Source organism: Elephantulus edwardii, unplaced genomic scaffold (genome assembly GCF_000299155.1).
Source record: "Elephantulus edwardii isolate Elephantulus edwardi_28Jun2011 unplaced genomic scaffold, EleEdw1.0 scaffold00216, whole genome shotgun sequence".
NCBI classification, from domain to species: Eukaryota; Metazoa; Chordata; class Mammalia; order Macroscelidea; family Macroscelididae; genus Elephantulus; species Elephantulus edwardii.
This window is the reverse complement of record NW_006399966.1, coordinates 1,215,597-1,232,067: the sequence shown is the minus strand read 5'-3', so window position 1 is coordinate 1,232,067 and position 16,471 is coordinate 1,215,597. Positions and strand designations below refer to the sequence as shown.

The following is a 16,471-nucleotide window of genomic DNA, read 5'->3' as shown; positions in this document are numbered from 1 at the left end:
GGAGAAACTCAGCTCTTAATGCATTGCTATTGAGTTGAAACTGACTCCTAACTGACTGTCCAATGAGCTCTTGAAGCCTATAAATTGTGTGGGACTTGATTGTCCATCTTTCTCCTTGGGAATGGCTGCTGATTTCAAGTAGCCTGAGATGCACCACCTTTGTGTATTAGGAGCAGCACAATTGGTATGCCACGAGAGCTCCCTCTGCAGGAGAAAAGATCTGGTAATCTGCTTCTGTGGGAGTCCTGGCAGCACAGTGGTTTTATATTTAGCTGCTAACTGAAAGGTCCAGGAGACCCACCAGCTGCTTTGCAGAAAAAGATGTGAGCACCTGCTTCTGTAGAGAGGACATTAGAAACCCTATTTATCAGGAAGTAGCTAAGAGAATACGCCATCCCCTTTTCCTTATGAATCAGGGTGAAGTCTCTCTCAGGGAGGAGTGATAGGGAATGGCAAAGGACACACCGACAAAGGAGATTAATCAGAACTGACTTTGACAAGCACTGTGGCAACTGGACAATTAAAACAGACATTCGGATGGCGGGGAAGAAGAACAAACTGGGGAGGAGGGTAGAGAGAATGGTGCAGCAATGAAGGAATGAAAACCCACAATCCCTGTAAGTGTTCATTAAAACTAATAAAATTTAATAATAATAATAAAAAAAAGAAACCCTATTTATGAGATTGTTCTTCTTTTACAGGATAAAAGTCAGAAGTGATTTGATGGCATAAAACAACATACTGTGTTCCTTATGGTTTTGCCCTATTAGGTCTCTATTGTCCACTAATACATTCATTTATCATTGTTTTCTAAAGATGGTTCAAATAACTTGCTATACTTGCAGAAATAGTTTTACATCTTTCAGCCCTTTGCAAGGGCTGTTTATTGACTAGATGGCGGAATAATACTTTTTTATATGGTAACATTGTTCTCCTGATTTAATTTTGGCTTCATAGATAACATTATTTCAAGAAATGAGAATACTCTTTGAATGGATATTACAAGTGTTTTGGCGACAGAATTGGAACTATTTAGTGGGGTGGGAATAATGGTCTTGACAAGTACTCTACTGAATATGTAAGTAAATACTTTGTCGAGTCATTTTGGTAAATTTAATTTTACATTTATTTTCTAAATGAAAATATTGAATACTTTTTCTGCTGAAAGGATACCTGTGTATGAAAGTACAGCATCTTGAAATGGGAAAATAGAAAATTTCTCCCAGAAAACTACTGTTTTTACGGGCAGGTGTTTGTGTATATATTAAACGTCCTCATCTCTTTTGTTATACTGTAACTCGTAATACATATTCTTATACACAGTTATGATTCTGCCTTTTTTTCCTACCTTGGGGTAAATTCCTTCACTGTAATTCCCAAGTCAACGAATAGGTTTGTCATATTTATAATAGTGTCATAAGTTGCTAAAAGCTGAACGTGCCAATTTCTGTAGACCCTGCTGAGATCACCCTGTCATTTCCTAGTGTAGTTAGGGAAGAATATCTTATGGCATACCTTATTAGAGATAGTAAACATTTTTTCTTCATATGGTTTACTGGTCTTTTGAATTTTCTTTTTAATGTTTGTTGTTCAGTTCTTCCCCACTCCCCCTTGGAATATTTTATCTTTTCTTATTAATTGCCATTTATAATATAAAATTTTTCCCTGGTTACAATTTTGTCTTTTAACTTTATGTTGAAGTAAGTTTAAATTAGTTAAATGTATCCGTGATCTTTCCTTCTAGGATTTTGTGTCATTCTTAAACATTCCTGTATGGTTTATATGTATTTTTCTTTGATTATGAAAAAAAAATCTCTAAGGAAAAAAAAATTAGTTAATAAGTTTCACTTAGTAGAATATACCCAAAAGGGCCTCAACAATTCCTACATTATTAGTATTGTGTCTCAGTTTTCAAAATTAACTTTCAGAAGCTTAAAACCTAAGATTTTGAATGAAAATAGACTAGAATGAACAAACATGAGAAATACTTCGCTTTGGATTATGGATCTAGCACCTTCAAGTTTTCAAAAAAAGCATGTCTCTCAAATGTGTTTGCTGTAACATGGTGCCAAAGAACCACATTTAACATACTTTAAATACTTTAAACTACTTTAATTCAGATGTCACTCTGAAATGTACTACCAAAATGTTAATTAAGAAAAGCTGAAAATAGTTTTTTATAGTTAATATCTTTATCACATGCTAGAAAAAAGTTTGAATGAGAAAACACTGAAGAGACAATTTTTTGAATATAGATTTCACAAACTCATGGTGCAAAATGGGTCCCACAGCTTCCTCTAAATTATAAATGCTTTCCACTGCTTTGTGGCTGTCTGTGAAAATTTCACGTTAACTCAAATGCTTCTAGAAAACGAGTCGTATCCACTCATGCTGTTCTGATGATGACTGCTGCCATCAGCCCCATAACAGCCACTGACCGGATGGCTCTCAAGGCCAGTACTGCATTGAGAGAGAGAGAGAAAGACACACACACACACACACACACACACACACACACACAAACAAGGCCAGTACTGCGTTGAGAGAGAGAGAGAGACACACACACACACACACACACACACACACACACCCACCCACCCCCCGGTGCCCTGCATCATCTGTAAGCCCCACTGCTGGCCCCTAGGGTTGAATTTAAGAAGAGCTCTATGTTTCTGTGCTGCATGTTGGCGCTGTCTTTTGACATGGAGGCCACGGCTTCTTCATGAGTGGCAAACTCAACATCTGCTTTTCCCGTCACTCTTCTATGCCGGCCAGTCTCAGTATGCACTCTTGGGGTTGAGAGAGAGAAGTTATAAATGTCATTCTCAGTTGCTTTGTACAGAAGCCTCCTCGTGGGGACATAGTGTCTAGTTGTGCTCTGGACAGCTAACTCGCTGTCTCCACTCACTGACAGACAGTAACTGAGATCTCTTCCAAACCGATGAATGGTGAAACCATAGCTGTCACTGAGGCCACTATACTCCACACAGCTCCCATAACCTGTGCTATATACCCTCATCCTGTCAAAGCCTGTTTCTTTGACAATGCCAGTTATCTCCAGGCAGTGCCAGGCCTGTCAAAGGGACCGGGTCACATTGCACAGACATGAACTTCGAGGGGGATCAGAGTATGATCTCACTTCTTCCTGACTGCTCTTGAACACTTCTATATACCTGTGCCCTATTCCTTGCTTGTGCTTCCCTAGAGCCTTCTCAGCTAATTCCTGTGAAGCACACTGCACAAAAGCTTCCCCTGTAATCTTGCCCTCGGGTTCCACTGGCAAAGTGATCCCATTCGGCATGATTTCTAATCCTGAGAAGAACTGAACAATTTCTTCTTTTGTGTATCCAAATGAGAGTCCTCGAAGGCACAGAAAACCATCACTGGCAGTGTTGGCACCATTTGGACCCCTGAGCTTCAATACCCAATCCATTTCTATGGGACTTGAATACCTCAATATAGAGGTGCCCATGCTTTTTCCGTCTTTCTTCAGGGCCATTTTTACATCATCATCTGATTCGCGTTCAACAAAAGCTTTACCACCCTGCTTGTCTTCTTGTGTATAGATGAAATGAACACCAGCCCTATCATCATGAATTTTATATTCATACAGAAAATTCTGCATATCTTCTATAGAACAAGCATACAGCAAGCCACGTACCTTGACCACCAATCCTACATGTCCCTCAGGACCCAACATCATGAAGACTGGACAGGTCAGGTGTCAAATCAGCTTACTGAGGCTTTTCAGATGATAGTAAAAATCCATTGTTGAGATGTTCTGGCAGTTATTCATTTTCCTCTGATTCAGTGATTCTGTGTTCCACTCTTCACATCCAGCACCTTGCTCATCCAGCCTGAATACCAAAAGAGTGGAACACAGTGAACTTGATAGTTACACCAGAGGCAGAACATCACTGTGGAAACTCCTGCCTGCGCGCCCAGACCAACACCCTGGGTTCTGTGGTTTATGTTTTTAATGTCATATTTTAAATGTTTCTTACCACAAAAAAATGTTTATAAAAACATTTGTTTATGTAATTGTCTTGTCATTTTTATTAGGAATCTACCTTTGTCTAATTTCTAGTAGTTGTGTTCTGTAATATTTTAATAAATTCCTACTAATTTGGAATGTACTTCCGTTGCAAATTATATGTTCATGAGGGCATACACTTGTTTCTGGAGTGAATCTGTTTGTGCCCTTAACGGATTTGCCTGTTCCTATACCTGAGGCCTAGTGGATAAAGAGTTGTGCTGCCAATCCAAAGGCCAACTACCAGTTACTCCACTGGAGAAAGATAGGTATTCTCTTCCCCTGCTTTTTACAGTCTGAAAAACCACTGGAGCTAGAGGGTCAGCTATGTGTTTTAAGGTGTTTATTTTTTCTTTTTCTTTTAGTTTATGACAATATTGTACTGTATTAAACAGTGTAGCTTTATAAACAGTGTTAATAGTTGATCAGGTTTCCATGATACTTGCTATATGATGTGACTGGTTTTGATTATTTTGACATGTGAACCTCATAAAGAATTTGTGATGTTTCCTCCCCAAACTACTAAAGAATGAGAGAGAAAATGAAACACACACAAATCTTTTTAAATATAAATAAAGCCCCTTTGAGGTTTTAGAGAGCTCTTAAGGCCTGGTGGCAAGACAATACACTGCATTACCAAAGGCACACAGTTGAAATGCACCAGATGTTCTTGGAGTGGCAGAGGTGGGGAATGGGGGATGGGAATGGGAAGTTTCCTCCTGTGCCGTTTACTGCCTTTGAAAACTCCGAGGAGGGTCAGCTGTGAGTTGGCTCCGACTTAACAACACACAACAATAATAGGTTTTTTGAGAAAGTTGATATCTTTACCACCTTGGGTCCAGGAACATGCTCTCACCGTTCAGTCTAGGTCTCTCTTTTTTTTTTTTTCTTTTCAGATTCTTTGGTAAAGCATAAGTTTTTCCATGTGTGCATAAATATATTCCCAAATATTTTATGTCTTTTTTTACTATTTTAAATCTTCTTTTCCCCCTTTGTTACATGTTCAGACAAATTATATTTATTTACTGGTATATATGAAAGGTATTAACTTTTATGTACCTTGTATTTGACCATCTTCCTGAATTCTTAAGTCTGGCTGTATGTTTTTCCAATTTATTTGTTTGGTTTCCTTTGTGAATAATTATATCATCCCAAAATGACACTTTTACTATACTTTTTCCAGTAAATATCGCTCAATATTTTTTGCTTATTAGCTTGCTAAAACTTCTATAAAAACTGTTGAATGATAAAGTTAATATGGTATCTTCATCTGATTAATAACTTTAAAGGGTATTGTACTGTTAATTATAATATTTGCACTGATTTCTGAAAAAAAGAAAAAAAACCCACAACACAACAAACCAACTCTGCTGTATTAAAAGAAAATGCTTCTAGTTTTTCAGATTGCCTAGCAATGTGCAAATCTTCCTTATTATCATTGGAAAGAATCATAATTTTTTTCCTTCTGATATACACCACCACCAACAGTAATAAAAAATTTATAAATTTGCTAATATTAAATTAAATTTAAGTATTTGGACAAAGGTGTGCAGATTGCAAATTGTAGTTTTTTAAATTATCATTATAATTATATTTTAGTCCACTGTAGAATCTTTTCACCTAAATGGGATGGATTGACACAGTGACTATAACAATTGACTTGGGAAATGGTGGAGATTGTGAGGATGACACAGGATAGGGCAAGGGTCACTCTAAAGGGTTGTTGATTTGATGGCACCTCCCAACAACAGGAAACCTGGTTTTTTAAGCTTTTCATATCTAAGTTGTGGAAAACAAATGATATGGAAGTAAGCCATTAAAGTCATGGATTAAATGTCTTCAGTTACGTACAAGATGGAAATGACATTTCCTGTGTAGGTTTGAATGTATAGTGAAGTTGATTAGTTGAACTCTATAAAGTAATTTGCAAATTTAGAGTTATGTAATTATGGAAACATTAAAAAGGAATTTGCAGAGATTGAGTACAGTATTAACCTAGGTTTATGGATTGGTTGTTTTCCGTAATTGTTTTCAGAGAGTTCTTGTTTTTTTTAAAAAAATCATTTGTCTTACATTTAATAACGCATGATTTAATTGCTTACATGTTTTGGCAATTCTCAGCTTCTCTTTTGTTTGTAATTTGTTTTCTCTTTACTCTTTTCTAGCGTCGAGTAGAGCAGCCCCTCTACGGTTTAGATGGCAGCATAGCCAAGGAGGCATCGGAGGAACAGTCTGCTTTGCCAGCCCTGATGTCAGTGATGCTCGCAAAACCTCGGCTTGACACGGAGCAGCTGGCACACAGGGGTGCTGGCCTTTGCTTCACTTTTGTTTCCGTGAGTACTGAGGCTGAGTTGATGGAGATATTTGTCGTTGCCCTGGGGCTCCTTGGTAATATGGAGTAATTATTTTGTGGAGAAAGGACTTCCCATTCTTCATCACTTCTGAAGGGATTGTGCTTTTACTCATTCTCCTTGGTTCAAGCTACTCAAAGAGAGACAGCTTTGTCTAAGTCTGAGCATTCGTTAGAAAGGAAATCTTAGATTGGCAAAGATAACGAAGATTTGATGTACATCAACTCCAACTAAAACCAAAATACTAACGCAGTTAGAACTAAAATCTTTTAACTCCAGCAGTCAGGTAAAAAGTAAAATTTTAGTGTGCAGGCAGAAATTAAATTCTCACCACTGGGCCAGTTGACAGCATCATGATAGAAGGCTTGCTCAGTTCCACAGTCAACACTCTTGGCATCAGCAGTCAGGAAATCAGAAGATGAATTGCATTGGGGAAGTATGCTGTCAGAGACCTCTCCAAAGTGCTAAAGAGCAATTAATTATGTCAGTCTAGAGACTGTGATGTTCCTGATCCAGGGCAAGTCTTTGCATTTACTTGCTATCCGTCAGAGAGCTGGACAGTTATGGATAATAGAAAAATTTATGAGTTATTGTGCTGGAAAAGAGTATTGAACATATTGTGGACCTCCAGGAGAACAAACAGATCTGTCTTGGAGAGGATGAAACCAGGTTTCTCCTTGGAGGCAAGGATTTTGAAGCTCCATCTCGCATACTTTGGGCACATCTCCAGGAGGGACCAGTTTTTGGAGAAGGACATTATACTTGAAAGGTAGAGGGACAGCGCAGGAGAAGACGACCCTGGATGAGATGGATTTATACAGTAACTAGGGTAATGGAGTAGGTGTATTGGAGTCGTGAGAATGACTCAAGATAGGGCAGAATTCAGAGCTGTTGTACATAGGGTTGCTGTGAGTTTCAGGTGACTAGATGGCACATAATAACAACAGAACGGAACGCTTGTCCTGACTGGTGATATGTCATGGTTAAGTGCTGAACTTGTAACTAAAAGCTGGGGAGTATGAACTCATAAAAACGGTGAATTGTCTTCAGAAAAGAAAGAATATGTAATCATGATGGAATTTTCACATACTTTTTTTATAGTTAGCTTTACTTTTATTTAAATTTTTTAATAAAAGTTTTATTCTTTTTTGTGTATATACCATTGAATCGGACTGGTATAGGAAGAGATTGCCCCCCCTTCTCCAGCAGAGCATCTGGTGGATTTGAACCACATGCCTTTGGGATTGCAGTGCAGCTTCTTGCCACAAGGCCACCAGAGCTCACTTAGCTTTACTTTTTTTAATTAAAAAAAGTACATAACTTGTAAAACTTTCAGCAACTTTTTACTCATTGAAAGAGTAATGAAATTTCTTATGTGGAGATAGTAAAAATTTAACCTTGAGAAGCTGAGGAAATACAACATAATTTCAAAATGGATAAGTTGCCTCCGGATACTGTATGTACGAACAGTGCTCAGGCTGTTCGTTCATAGGGTCCCTGTGAGTCGTCTACGACTCGTCAGCATTAAACAACAAACAACAAGTTCATCAGTTAACTGTGAATCTGACAATGGGTGGATCTGACAGTGCAGAATAGTTTTTAGAGAATTCAGTCAGTGTACACTTGCATGTACATGCTCCCCTATTGTCAGGTATTTGCTGTCCAGTGGATTCTGACTCATGGGTGATGGAGAACAACTCTGTGGAATTTTTTTTAAAATAACTTTGTCTATGTACCGTCTAATTGGATTTTACTGGTACAGGAGGAGATTACCCCTCTTTCTCCAGGAAAGAAAGCATCTAGTGGATTTGAACCACATACCTCTGGGAATGCAGTGCAGCTTCTTGCTACGAGGCCACCAGAGCTCCCTAACTCCATGGGATTTTGAAGACTGACTTTAGAGAACCTGAGGCCAACCTGTCTTCGATGGTGCTTTTGAATTTCCAACCTTTAGATTAATAGCTCAGTGTTAACCGTTTGTGCCACCTATGTGCTCTTGTACGTATGTGTGCGTGCTTCTTTTTCACTAAATTTTGTTCCATTTTCATCTTCTGCCTACCTTTCTCAGGTCAAACCTTAGATAATCAGTGGGTTATTTGTTGTTTTGTTTCTTTATTACCTGAAAAGCATAATCCTTTTTCACTTGAGGGGAGTTCCCTTTCCCTTTGCTCATTTCACACATTTTTTAATGGTTTTTCAGTATGGTAGATAATGTAGTTAAATACGTAAGACTTTGATCAGCATGAGCTTAATTTTCCCTGATGTAAATCTTTCATAAAAGCAGTGGAAATGAAGTTGTGTTGAATGCTTATGAAAGGCAGCCATACTATTCTTCAAGCTGTTAGAGGTGATACAAATGTGTAGCCTTGTTTTTCTCACATAGGGGAGAAATTGCATAGAGACAGAAGATGATCATCTGTGAAGAAAGAGCATGGGGTGTTTTACGACCAAAGGCCTAAATTCCCCCTTTTTTTTAAAAAAATAGTGGTTTATATACAAAGTCTGAATATATGGATTTTCACAATGCATCTTTCCCATTTCCTTCATATCACCCCTATCAAATTGTACAACCCTATGATTATCTCCTCTTCCCCACCCATCCGCACCCCTCTGCTTCCACCACCACCCCTTTGGAACTTCATACTCATTTGACAATAATGGTTTAATACAGTATTTTGTCCTTACAGGACTGAGTTAGTTCATTAAGCATAATGCTCTCCAGTCCCTCCCAAGTTAGACAGTAATTTATGTAATCCTTGCTCCTGTGTGCTGTGTAGTATTCCATTGTGTGAATCTACCATAATTTCTCAATTGATTCAGTTGTAATTGGACATCTGAGCTGTTTCCATGTTCTTGTGATGGTGAATAACACTGCTAGGAACATTGATGTACAAGTCTCCATTTGTACCTGAGTTCCCATTTTCTCGGGTTATATTCCAAGCAGTGGAATATCTGGGCCACATGGAATTTCTATGTTCAGCTATATCCTGGCTAGAACTGCATAGAAATAGAACCATATCAAGAATTTAGGCCCCAACTCACTTCAGTTGCAGTGGCAAAGGTTTTTTTTGTTTGTTTGTTTGTTTTTTGCAGTGGCAAAGTTTAATAGGATAGCAAGGAATAAATGCTGGAGAGGATGTGGTGGGATAAGAACTCTTGTACATTGTTGGTGGGATTGTAAAATGGTATAATCACTCTGGAAGGCAATTTGGCACTTCCCCTAAAAGTAAATTAGATTATGAACAGGAATCTGGAGAGCAGAACACATTCAAAGTGGTGAAGTCAGTGTGACACAGCTGTTTGTTGTCTAAAAAAAATAAAATACCCAAACCCTGCCCCCCCCAAAAAGTAGAAAAACTCAGACCCACTGTGGATGAGTTGATTTTGACTCAAAAATGTGGCATCAGGATTGGAGGAAGACTCAAAAACAGCCTGCATTATGCAGATGACACAACCTTTGGAACTTAGGAGGACTTGAGGCTTTTGCTGCTTGTCAAGGACTGCAGCTTTTAATGTGGATTGAATCTCAACATCAAGAAAACAAAGACTCTCACCACTAGGCCAATTGGTAGCATTATGATAGACCGTAAAGAGATTATTAACATTGCTTGGCTCCACAATCAACAGTCTTGGTACCAGCAGCCAGGAAATCAAAAGACAAATTGCATTGGGAAAATCCGCAGTCAGGGACCTCTCTACAGGACTAAAAAGCAGTGTTGTCAGTCTGAAGACGAAGATATGCCTGATTGGTCTTTTTAGTTACTTGCTATGCATTAGAAAGCTAGACAGTGACTAAGGATGACAGAAGAAGAACTGATACCTTTAAGTTGTGCTGGAGAAGAGTTTTAAACCATAGACTGCCAGGAGAACAGTTTCATCTTGGAGAGGATGAAATTGGGTTACTTCTTGGAGTCAAGGATTCTGAAGCTCCATCTGATATACTCTGGGCATGTTAGAAGCAGGGACCAGCCTTGGAGAGGGGCGTCATGCTTGGAAGGGTAGAGGGACAGTGCAAGAGAGGAAGACCCTCTGTGAGATGGAATGACTCAGTGTGTCAGAGACAATGAAGTCTGCTCAAGATAGAGCAGCCTTTAGGGCTGTTGTACATAGGGTCGCTGTGAGTTGTAAGCAATTTGATGGCACATAACAATAGCAACATATTGATCCTATTTCCTCCTCTGTTCAAAATACCACAGACACCAGATTTGGTTGCTATGCATTCTATTAATGATGCTTATTTGTGATGACAATTACTGAACCATTTTTAATCTATTCATAACCATCATGTTTACATAGGAAATTTGATTTTAAAACATAAATATATATTTTTAATTATAGAAGTAATACACACGCGCACACACACACAAGGCCTACAAAACACTTGAAGATTAAAAAGAGTAAAATATATTTCACACCTCAGAGAGGTAACCATTATTGATGGTTCATATTTTATTAATCAACTTTAGACAAGCTCTATCCGCTCCCCATTTTGAAAGATGAGTTTGATGTTCAGGAAAAACAGTGTAGCCAAGTGTTGCACCAGTTGAATCTGACTTGCTCTAATCCACAGGGGATGCCCATTAGCATCATCTGTGGCGCAAAACTAAGTTCAATAAGGTCAGATATTTCCCATGATCTCTCACCTTTCTCTGTTACTTTTAACACCAACCATACTACCAAGGGCTCCCACAGGGTTCACTGGTTTGTTGCAGTGGCCACATAGAACTCACAGGCAATACTCACAATTACAGGATTTATTACCTAGTTACATTTCAAGTAGGAACCGAGATTCACTTCGGATAGCTTTTCAAAAGGCATGTTTGAAAGTCTACTGACCTTTAGCCTCTCAACTCTGGGTCAGTGTTACACAGCTCTTTTATTCCTGCCAATTATGTCCTCCTCCTTTCCTCACCACTAGACTTCCCTAAGCTTGGCTCTTTTCAGGTCTGTCCTATGTAGGTCTCTATTTCTCTACCCCTTCAGCTACTTCTACTCTCATCTAGAGCCCAGTCCATCCCCCACAGGAATCTCCCTAGTGCAACATGTGATGCACTCTCCCTTTTTTTTTTTTGGTGGTGATGAGAGTCCCATTTCCTACCTCTGAACCTGCTCACTTTAAGACTGGCAGGATGACCAAGCTGACAAGTTCCTTTGTTAATGATCTGCATACTTTAGTTGTGTGCTCCCACGCAAAGAGTGCTATTTACCTCCTTCATACGATTAGCATAGAGTCTCACCCAACCATAATGCAAGGCAGTGCCATTTTCCAAGCCATTTTCAACAGTCTACTGAACAGCAATGCAGTATGTGCCATTTAACATCTGTTCAGACAACATCCAAAGGCTTACATACTGTAGATTATACTGTTTTCATTGTTAGGTGCTGTCGGGTCAGCTCAGACTCATAGTAGCCACATGCACAGCCACAGCTGAATGAAACACTGTCAGATCCCACACCCTCACAATTGCTGCAATGCTTGTGCTTAACCTCATGTTTGCAGCTACTCTGTCAACCCATCACGTTAAACATCTGCTAACATTGACCAAGTGTAATGTCTCTCCAGGGACTGATCTCCCTTTGTAACATGTCCAAAGTATGAGAGATGAAGTCTCACCATCCTTCTTTCTAAGGAGCGTTCCAGCTGTACTTCCTGCAAGATGAATTTGTTTGATCTTCTGCAAGTTTATAATCTAGTTAATATTCTTCATTAACACAACAGTTCAAAGACTTAAGTTTATCCTCACTCTTCCCTATTTTCAGTTCATCTTAATTCTTTCCTATTCATTGCTCAGTTTGCATTTGCATATTGAAAATGCCATGGAAGCGGGGTGGTTGGGGGGAAGGCTTACTTTAATCCTCAGCGAGACATCCTTGCTTGTCAGCACTTTAAAGAGGTCATTTTCTTGCTACCTGTCCAGTGCAACAATTGACTGGCTGTTCTTTCTGTGGATATTATGAACCCAAGTAAAATGAAATCAGATACTTTTTCTCTGTTTATCATGGAGAAATATTTTTTCATTGGCCCAATTGTGAGGATGTAATAAATTTCACACATCCCTAGAGAAGAACTGGACATATTGGAAATATTTTGCTAGGTAGAACTCTTCAGTCTGCATCTCACTAGCCTTCTGGTCCTTTCTTTCATTAACTGTCCAGTTATGCTTCCTCTGGTTCTGGAGCAGCAGTGAGAAGAAAGGGAGCCAGAGGAGATTCCAACAGACTAGCTGGGCATTACGTTAACAGTTGAGGCACCATGAACCTGGGGATATAGGCACAGATTTTTCATGTAGTCCCTTAGCATGGCATTAGTAGATCCCAGGCCTACTGGATGAAGCAAATTAAAACAACAGTGAACAATGAGATACCATTTCACTCCAGCTAACAGTCACAAAGTTCGGTACAACAGCAGGCACAAAATGCTGGTGAAGATATGGAGTAATTGGAACTTTTACACTGTTGGGAATGTAAAATGGTGCAGCCACTGTGGAAAGCAGTCTACTGCTTAACAGTTGAAAGTAAAAATACCATTTGATCTAGAAATACTACTAGATATGTATCCTAAAGAAATAAGAGCTGTGACACAAACTGATACATGCATACCAATGTTTATTGCAGCATTATTTACTGTAGCAAAGAGATGGAAAAAAAATCCCCAAGTGTCCATCAGCAGACGGGTGGTTAAAGAAACTAGGGTATGTTCATTTAGTGGAGTGTTATGTGACCTTACAGAATAGAGAATTTGTGAAACACTATCTGACATACATAAATCTAGGGGAAATTATGCTGAGAGACTTAAATCAGTAAAAAAAGGATAAATATTTTATAAGATCACTATTATAAAAAGCTAAGGAAAGATTTACACATGTTTGTGGGAATACTTGCAGGATGAGAAGGGAGGGAGGGGAAGTGAAATTTAATAAATTAGTAAAAGACAAATTGGGTGAAGGGAAAGGCAATATACAATAAGGAGTTGATCATTGTAATTAACTACATTCATTAGTGTTATAAAACAAAATGTGTATGAATGATAAATGAAAAATTATATGTAAACTTTTACTCAAATCACAATAAAAGAAGAATGCAGCTTCAGAAACCCAGTAGTTTGAGTCAGCTATAAAACAGTAGCTTTGCTTTCAGGTTTAGTATCTTTGTGGTTTATCCATATCTTGGCATGTGTCAGGATTTCATTGCCCTAATTTATGAAAGAGTACTATTTCACTATCTGTATATAACACATTTTTTCTATCAGTTCATCATGTGATGGACTTTTCAGCAGTCTCTTAACTTTTTGTTCCTTTATTAATTTTAATGGATGTTTATGGACATTTTGGATTTCCATTCATTCATTGTTGCATTTTTCTCCCCGCCCACCCCTCCCTCCCAGTTCCCCAGTTCACTCTTCTCTTTGAAAAGTAAGTGAAAAATAGGTATATATTCTATCTCCCCTTCTTCCCCGCCCCCTCCACTATGCAGCCTTCATTCTGGACTCCTGTCATAACCATAATACCCAATCATATATCGTTTTCAAACAGTTCTCTCTCTCATCTGTTTCAGTGCAGTATACATAATTTATTCAGTTTTTCTCAGTCTCACCCCAACCCTAATGTCAGTCCCGTTTTACAACAGTGGCACTATGCAGTATTTGTCCTTTTGTACTGACATATTTCACTCAGCATAATGTCCTCCAGGGTCACCCATTTCGAATAATATTGCATTTTGTGAATATACCAGATCATCTCTGTCAGTTTGTTGGTGGACACTTAGTTTGTTTCCAACTCTTTGCTATTGTGAACAAAGCTGCAATAAACTTCGGTGTGCATATAAAATCCAGTTACTTCATTTGACTTACTGAAAAGAAAAATCCTAAGTCAATCAGTGAGTTGGTTTTGATTGAGTGATAGTTGTAGTTAAATAGTGGTAATTATCCTGGTCACCTGGATTTTTTCCCCTTGGTGCCAGGAGTCTTAGTGATTATAAGTTGGTTGAGACATTATGCTGAGTAAAATATCTCATTCTGGTTTGAAGCCTGATTTTAGAAGTACAAACTAAATTGTCAGTTTGTTTTATTTGGAGAGAAGATTAATTGGTACAGCGCTTGTCTATCAGTTTGCTGTTCTGAGATAACTTGTGGGTCGTTATGTTACTAAAAGCTGTACCACTAGTGTATCAGATGCCACAGGGTAGACAGATTTTTAGTAGAGATCCCAGATTAAAATAGACTAGAAAGCAAGACTGGCTATCCACTTCTTAAATAATTCGCTTCTGAAAATCCTGTGAACAGTAGAGGAACACAGGTAGTTACAGTATAAGTGGTAAAGCCCAGATTGGAAGTCAGTCTAAATGAGGAAAAAGAATGACAAATATCCTTTAATAATTGAAACAAGGAATGTACATAGCTTGAATGTTGGAAAACTAGAAATTGTGAATATGAAAATATTTATCAAATCTTGTAGTCCAAAATTGACTGAACGTGCAATCAAGATGCATTAAAGATAATTGGTTACTAGAATGCAAAAGTTGGGAACAGTGAAGGAGAAATAAGTTGGAAGGTATGGATTGGTGACAGAAATGAGGCTGGAAATAGAATGATCACATTTTTTCTTTTCAATGATTTATTCATTAAAAAAAAATACCTTTTTTTGCAAAAAAAAATCACAGGTGGCATCTTTACACATGGAACTCACCTAATGGGCTGCAAGAATCAGGTTGACTACATCTGTGGAATCATTGGAAAAGTTCAGTGTCAGCAGTCAAATCTAGGTCACTGGCAGTCTGTGGGTGAAAATATCAATTACTCATAGGTAAGTTCAAATTGAGGCCAAAGAAAAAAGCAAATCTGCAAGAACCAAGATATGATCTTGAATATGTTTCATTTGAATTAAAAATCATCTTCAGAATATGTTTGAAGCATTGAGTACCATGATTGACAACTCAGATGAGTTGTGGGATGATATCAAATATACCGTCCTTGAAGAGAGTAAAAGATGATTACAGAAACAGAAGAGAAAGAAAAACTGAAATGGATGTCAGAAGAGATTCTGAAAACTACACTAGCATATCAGGAAGCCAAAACAAAGGGAAAACATGCAGAAATAAAAAGAAGATAGAGGGAATACACAGAATCACTGTACCAAAAAGAATTACACTGAAAAATTTCAGGAAGTATTATATGAGCAAGAGCCAGCTGGTAATAAAGAAGTTTAAGCTACACTGAAAGCATTGGCAAAAAAATAAAACCACAGTTATCGATGGGATATCAATTGACTTATTTCAATTAACAGATACACCAGTCTATGCCAGGAAATTTGGCTGCTCTCTGACCAGTGGATTGGAAGAGCTCCACATTTATTCCATTGTCAAGAAAGGCAGTCAGAATGTGGAAACTATTGAACATTATTAATATCACATACAAGCAAAATACTTTTGAAGGTCGTTAAAAAATGACTAGTACATAGATAGGGAACTGCCAGAAGTTCAAGCAGCATTTAGAAGTGGCCATGGCACCAGAGATACATATCATTGCTGATATCAGATGATCCTGGCTGAAAGTAAAGAATACCAGAAGAATGTTTATTTGTGCTTTATTGACTATCCAAAAGCATTTGACATTTTGAATCATAAAATCTTGTCTGACATTGAGAAGAATGGGAATCACAGAGCACTTAATTTTACTCCTGCAAAACTTACACCTAAACCAAGAGTCTGTTGTGTGAACAGAGCAAAGGAACACCACATGGTTTAGAATTGAGAGTGCAACAAGGTTGTGTTCTTGCTGCATAACTATTCAGTCTGTATGCTGAGCAAATTATTTGATATGCTCGACTCTTTTGAAGAATGTGACACCAAGACTGGAGGAAAACTCATTAATAACCTGCTTTATATAGATGACACAACTTTGCTTACTGAAAATGAGGAGGACTTGAAGCACTTGTTGCAGAAGATCAAAGAATACAGCCTTCAGTATGGATTGCATCTTAATGTCAAGAAGACAAAAATTTTTTTTCTATAATTATATTTTATTAATTTTCATAAACATTTACAGAGATTTTGGGTTTCCATTCATTCATTGTTGCACTATTCTCTCTAC

The 16,471-nt window shown here is 38.1% G+C and overlaps 1 protein-coding gene and 1 pseudogene across 2 annotated transcripts in view; one reads left to right on the top strand and one right to left on the bottom strand.

The window, feature by feature from the left end:
* Positions 1-16,471, top strand: part of TLK2 (tousled-like kinase 2) — a 150,737-nt gene that overhangs the window by 72,778 nt on the left and 61,488 nt on the right. For both annotated transcript variants that reach the window (XM_006897800.1, XM_006897801.1), the window contains one exon: positions 6,199-6,366. In XM_006897800.1, coding sequence (XP_006897862.1) covers positions 6,199-6,366 — 168 coding nt within the window. The remainder of the gene's footprint in view (positions 1-6,198; positions 6,367-16,471) is intronic.
* Positions 2,355-3,703, bottom strand: LOC102851769 (annotated as a pseudogene).